At 45.3% G+C, this 7,060-nt stretch overlaps 1 protein-coding gene across 1 annotated transcript; it reads right to left on the bottom strand.

Moving 5' to 3' along the window:
• Positions 1-271: 271 nt before the first annotated feature.
• Positions 272-6,715, bottom strand: LOC147464427 (pentatricopeptide repeat-containing protein At4g18520, chloroplastic-like). The gene has a single exon (XM_086514879.1). The coding sequence runs from the start codon at positions 6,210-6,212 to the stop codon at positions 4,665-4,667; it is 1,548 nt and encodes a 515-aa protein (XP_086371005.1). The 5' UTR covers positions 6,213-6,715; the 3' UTR covers positions 272-4,664.
• Between the last annotated feature and the right edge of the window lie 345 nt (positions 6,716-7,060).

The following is a 7,060-nucleotide window of genomic DNA, read 5'->3' as shown; positions in this document are numbered from 1 at the left end:
CAAAATGGTGTGTGAGCTTCACTTTAGAAGCTCATAAATCTTTGTAAAATCAAAAAATTATCGTCATGAAAGTGGAAGCTCGAACATTCCTTTCAAGTGTTTGATGCTACGACTATGTAATTGAAGACGAGACTACATGGTACCATGAAGAGGTTTGGGTTTTGATTGAGAATTGTGCTTGTATGAGCATTAAGGTTTCATGGCTGAAACTTTAGTGTTTTCAAATGATCTTTTAAAGTGAAATGAATGTGATTTGATGATCCTCTTATCATAATCTCAACTACGAAAACAAGCAATTTCCAAGCACGATAGGAAAGAGGGTTTGTGACTTTGCTGTCACGAACACTCTTAGATTCTCTGTCACCCTTAGAAAGAGGGTTGGTGATTCTCCACAAACGCTTTTTCGCAAAGTGTTTGTGACTCTCATCACAAACTCTTACAACCAGAGGTTTTACACCTTCCCAACTAAACTGCACACATTCCGACACCGTGTCTAACAATATCATCATTGCCCATATTGGAATCCTGCATAATGCCACATGCCTTGAAGATGCAAGCATAGGTCCCTCATTTTGCATCCGCTAAAAACAGCCAAGAGCTTCCTGGCCCTGCCCTGTTGGAAATATCCCACAGTCAGTGCATTCCAAGAGACGACATTCCATACAGTAAGCTAGTATTTGGCATAGATGTCAACCAAGGCATTTCCAAGCACGAATTCTATTTCGAAGAGCCCCTTATTAAAAATAGTATTCTTTTGTCCATATCAACATCTAGCGTAGTGCCACATGTCTTCAAGATGAAACCATAGGTGATTGCATCTGGAGGGATTCCCTCGCTTCACATGTACTGAAAACAGCCTAGGGCTTCCGAGTCCTGCCACATTTGGCTATATGTCGACCAAGGGAGTGCCAAGCATAATGTTTTCTTTCAACAGCTCCTGACTAGCAATACCATCGTGAGTTCTTCTGTCCATCTCAGCGTCTTCCAAATTGTCACATGCCTTCAAGATGCAAGCATAGGTGATTGCATATGGAGAGATGTGCTCGCTTCACATCAGCTGAAAACGGCGCAAAGCTTCTTGGCCCCGCCCCTGTTTGGCGTATCCTACAATCAGTGCTTTCTAAGACTTAACATTCCGGACAGCCAGCTCCTCGAGCACTTTTTGTGCTTTCTGAAGTACACCACATCTGGCATACATGTCAACTAAGGCAGTGCCGAGCACATCAATTTGTTTCAACGGCCTCATCGTAAATTATGTTGCCTATTTCAGCATTCTGCATAGTGCCACATGCCTTCAAGATGCAAGCATAGGTGATCGCATATGGAGAAATGCCCTCACTTTGCATCCGCCAAAAACAGACCAAAGCTCTCTGGCCCTGCCCTATTGAGCATATCCCACAATTAGTGCATTCCAAGAGACCATATTCCGGACAAAAAGCTCCTCAAGCACTTTTTGTGCTTTCTCAAGCACACCACATTTGGAATACATGTCGATCAAGGCAATGCCAAGCGCACAGCCCCTGTCTAACAATATCATCGTTGCCCATATTGGATTCCTGCATAGTGCCATGCCTTGAAGATGCAAGCATAGGTGATTACATCTGGAGAAATGCCTTTGTTTCGCACCCGCTGAAAACAGCCCAGAGCTTCCCGGCCCTGCCCTTGTTGGGAATATCCCACAATCAGTGAGTTCCAAGAGACGACATTCCAAATAGGAAGCTCGTCACGCACTTTTCTGAGCTTTCCGAAGTATTTGGCATAGATGTCAACCAAGGCATTTCCAAGCACGACGTCTATTTTCAACATCCTTGGACTAAAAATATCATCGGGAATTCTTTTGCCCATATCAGCATGTAGCGTAATGCCACATGCCTTCAAGACAAAAGCATAGGTGATTGCATCTGGAGAGGTGCCCTCGCTTCACATCTGCTGAAAACAGCCCAGGGCTTCTTGGCCCTGCCACATTTGGCGTACATGTCAACGAAGCCAGTGCCAAGCATAACGTTTTTCAAAACAACCCCTGACTAACAATATCATGGTGAGTTCTTTCGCCCATCTCAGCGTCTTCCAAATTTTGCCCATTTCAGCGTCTTCCAAATTTCCACATGCCTTCAAGATGCAAGCATAGCTGGTGCATCTGGAGAGATACGCTCGCTTCGCATCAGCTGAAAACAGCCCAAAGCTTCCTAGCCCCGCCCCTGTTCGGCATATCCCGCAATCAGTGGCATTCTAAGAATTAACATTCCGGACAGCCAGCTCCTCAAGAACTTTTTGTGCTTTCTGAAGTAGACAACATCTGGCATACATGTCAACCAAGGCAGTGCCGAGCACAACACTTTGTTTCAACAGCCCATGACTAACAATATCATCGTGAATTATGTTGCCCATATAGGCGTTCTGCATAGTGCCACATGCCTTCAAGATGCAAGCATAGGTGATTGCATATGGGGAAATGCCCTCGTTTTGCATTCACTGAAGACAGACCAGTGCTCTTTGGCCCTGTTGAGCATATCCTGCAATCAGTGTGCGTCAAGAGATGACATTCCAGACAGAAAGCTCCTCAAGCACTTTTTGTGCTTTCTCAAGCACACAAAACCTGGAATGCATCTCGATCAAGGCAGTACCAAGCACGCAGCCCCTGTCTAACAATATCACAGTTGCCCATATTGGAGTCCTACATGGTGCCCTATGCCTTGAAGATGCAAGCATAGGTCAATCACATCTGGAGAAATGCCCTCAATTTGCAGCCGCTGGAAACAGCCCAGAGCTTCCTGGCCCTGCCCTTGTTGGAAATATCCCGCAACCGGTACTTTCCAAGAGATGAGACTCCGGACAGGATGCTTGTCAAGCACTTTTCTGAGCTTTCTGAAGTATTTGGCATAGATGTCAACCAAGGCATTTCCAAGCACTTCTTTTTTCAACAGCCCCTTCACAAAAAATATCATCGTGGATTCTTTTGCCCATATCAGCATCTAGCGTAATGCCACATGCCTTCAAGATGCAAGTGTAGGTGATTACATTTGGAGAGATGCCGTCTCTTTGCATCTGCTGAAAACAGCCCAGAGCTTCCTAGCCTTGTCCTTGTCCCAGTTGGGCATATCCCCCAATCAATGCACCAACCCATGCCGGCTGTGCATCAGCGTTAGTACCACACCTTGTAACAGCACCAGACACCTGTAGGCTTACCAAGGTAAAAAGCTTGTGCACTATGTGAAGCAACCATATCTAATATACATAACAAATAGCGTCTGAAAAGCGAATGTGGCTGCTGAAAAGCCTGCGCAAACCAGATAACTCCTGAAAAGCTGCGTAAACCAGATTACTGCTGTGCGCTGCTGTGCATGATATCCCACCGTCCGCAGGTTTTATAAATCCAATGGTTGAACACTATGCTACGTGGATGATTGTGAGGCCTGATTTCACAAAATCGCCTTGGGCCAACCAAGTCAAAAGCAAGGCCTTTAGCAAGATGATGAGAAGGGGAAGCTTGGAGGATGATGAGCAGAGGAAGCCATACGGGTTTGCCAATATACTTGTTCCCCTTTAAGACCGCTTGCATGCAGCTGCTGCCAATGCTTTAATTGCAAGCCAAATTGCCAGCACAAAGAGTTGTAGGCGGCAAGTGAAGGGGGGTGAAAGCAATGTGTGTGTGTGTGTGTGCCAGATAACTTTTTCGATAGACTGATTTGTTAATTTGTAGAGCGTGGAACTGTAGTTTGCATGCAACATAGGAGTGTAGCAGATAGCTAGAGAGCAGAGGCAGAGAGGCCAAGGTGGAGGCAGCCAGGGCAGGCCAGTTCTTGAGGAGACCAAGAAGGGGTTGAGGTGCCAAGCTTTCATTCCTCTTCCTTCTCAGTGATCTTACCCATGCCATTTTCTGTAGTAAATCATGTTTCTTGTGGAATGCCATTTCTTGTGCACATTTGCAATGCCATTAAGAGCCCTCACAAGCCAATTTTCATGAGCTCTCACAAGCCAATTGTCATCTCAGAGCAGCCAACCTTGTAATTGGTGGCCACAATCACCTTGGTGAGAACCAGTCGAAGTCCAAAATAGTTCCTGCTCTTGGGTGCAGTCACAATATTGCTTCTCTCACGCTCTGGGGTCACTTTTGACAGCATTGCAGGCACATAGCTTTTCTCAGCAACGTTGCTTCTAATAGCTTTCTTTGTCAAATTATAGAGTTTCCTTCATCTAGCCTTCCAAAGAGACACTATTCCAAGCCAATATAACAAAGCTTTGCCCTCCATTCTGAAAGTTTGGCATGCAAAGCTGTACAGAAGAAAAGCCTCCATATTTGCAACATTCATTCGTAAGATTTTCCTGGTGGCTTCTGAGACAGCTGCAGTATTTTAGACTCGCATAACTTACATTTTTTCTACATCCTCATAAATACAAGCAGCCATGAAGAATTTTTTCGTGGAGGTGTATGCTGCAGCATGACCTTTATCTACTTTGGATAAAGCTCATTTGCACCCTCTTAACTATTGCCATTGCCTTATCACGGTGTCCTTGACAAACAATCAGATCCACCATGCAAGCATGATGCTCCAATTCCATTGTAATCATACTGAGAAAACCCTCTCATCAGTGCATTCTAAGAGACAATACAAAAAGTGAGGCTTCATCAGACAGTTCTGGTGCCAGGCATAAGCCAGCAATTCCTATTGACAAGAGACGACATCTCCAACAGGAAGCCCATCAAGCACTGGTGCAGCCATCCTGAGCACACCACATTTGATATGCATGTCAACCGAGGCAGTGCGAAGTGCAACAGCTTTTTCCACCATACCCCAATTGACGATCTTATCATTAAGTTGTTTGCCCTTGTCAATTGCACCTTTAATTCCACAAGCCTTCAATATGCACTCATATGTGACAACATCTGCCACAACACCCTCACAGAGCATCCGCTCATAGCAGTTCCAGGCTGCATTGCCGTGGCCCTGTTCAGCATAGCCTGCAATGAGTGCATTCCAGCAAACTACATTCCGAACCGGAAGCTCATTCATCAATTGTGCAGCTTTTGCAAGGAAACCACACTTGACATACATGTCAACCAAGGCAGCACCAAGCCTAATGTCTTTTCCCAAGAGACCTCGACTAACAACCTCATCGTGCACTTTTTTGCCCCTTTCAATTTCTTGTGTGATTCCATAGGCCTTCAAGATGCTAGTGTAAGTGACTGCACTTGGAGAGAGGCCTTCACTTTGCATCGTCTGAAATGAATCCAAAGCTTCCTTACCCAGCCCTTGCTGGGCATATCCTGCGATAAGAGCATTCCAAGATGCTGCATTCCGAATGGGAAGCTCGTTGAGCACTACTTGTGCTTTTTCGAGCAAACCACACTTAGCGTACATGTCAACCAAAGCTGTACCAAGGACAACATTTTTTGCCAGTAGACCTTGATTAACAATCTCATCATGAAATTGTTTGCCCCTTTCCATTGCTCCTGTGATGCCACAAGCCTTCAAGATGCCAACGTAGGTGAATGCATCGGGAGTTATACCATCATTCAGCATCCCCTCATAACAATCCAAAGCATCCTTTCCCTGCCCCTCTTGGGCATACCCTGCGATTAATGCCGACCAAGACACTGCATTCCGAGTAGAAAGTTCATCAAGCACCTGCTTTGCTCTCGTAAGCACACCGCTCTTAGCATACATGTCGATCAAGGCATTGCCAAGCACGACATCTTTTCCTAGGAGCCCCTGACTAGCAATTTCCTCATGGATTTGTTTGCCCTTCTCAACATCTTGAGTGATGCTACAGGCTTTCAAGATGCAAGCATAGGTAAATGCGTTTGGAGAAACGCCATCTCTTAGCATTTGATCATAACAGTTCAACGCTTCTATACACTGCCTTTTTAGGGCATATCCTGAAATAAGTGCTGACCAAGAAACGACATCCCGCACAGGAAGCTCTTTAAGCACTTCATGTGCTTCACCGAATGCACCGCATTTGGCATACATGCTAATCAATGTATTTCCCACAATAATGTTTTTGTGTAACTGCCTTGACCGAATTTGAGCATGAAGACGAGAGCCCTCTAGCAAATCCTCCTTCTTGGCACAGGCTTTCAATGAGGCAACAAAAGAGAAAAAAGTTCCTTTGGAGTTCTTGCTTATCTCTTGCCCTACAGAAGGCTCAATTCCCGTTGCTCCTTTGCTGGACTCTTCACAAAGAAAACGAGCTATTTGGCGTCCAGCCATTCAGGACAATACCTGATCCGACATGATCTGAGCGTTTTACAAATCGAGTCCAACAGAGGAGCAACGGCAATTGAGCCTTGTGTAGGGCAACAAGAGATAAGCAAGGACTCCAAAGGAACTTGTTTGTAAACCTGGGACCTTACGCAGCGAGCGAGCTTTGTGGTGTCCAGCCATTCAGGACAATACCTCCAACATGATCTGAGCTTATCTCTTGCTGCCCTACACAAGGCCCAATGGTGTCGCTCTTTTGCTTGCACCAATACGTGTTTTTGATGCCACAACTGTCCGCCGCTCCAGGCACTTACGCCACTGGGTTGCTAGAGGTCATTAGTTATGGTCGTTGAAGGCCAAGGTCGGGTCAGTCCAGCTTGACAAAGGCTGCTACCAGAGACACGCTTTTCAGAATAGTTCTCTGGTTCCAGCTTTCTGCAGACCTTCAAAAACGGGGGAGAATTAAAGCTTCATATCGCCTTGCAGACCTTAAAGCTTAAACCGATCGTCACCTTTTTTTTTTTTTTTTTTTTGTTCCCCGCGAGCTCTTTTTGGCAATAATATTTAATCTATATCTATACTATTTTTGGTTTTTTACACTGTTTTTCTCTAGTCTGGGGCGGAATTTCTCCTTTTCCCCTCGCCCTCCACCGGCATTTTTGAAATTGAAAACGGCATGATGTTAAGCTGAGACACATTTTTCCCGAACACTGCGTACGTCCCACATTCGAGAGAGAGAGAGAGAGAGAGAGAGAGAGAGAGAGAGAGAGAGAGATAGATAGATAGATTGGATTATCGTCCACGGAGGTCATATATGACCTATGGGACCAAGAACACAACATTACAACGATTCATTC

Source organism: Adiantum capillus-veneris, chromosome 1 (genome assembly GCF_014529385.1).
Source record: "Adiantum capillus-veneris isolate H3 chromosome 1, ASM1452938v2, whole genome shotgun sequence".
In the NCBI taxonomy this organism is placed as follows: domain Eukaryota; kingdom Viridiplantae; phylum Streptophyta; class Polypodiopsida; order Polypodiales; family Pteridaceae; genus Adiantum; species Adiantum capillus-veneris.
This window is presented reverse-complemented; position numbering and strand designations above follow the sequence as displayed.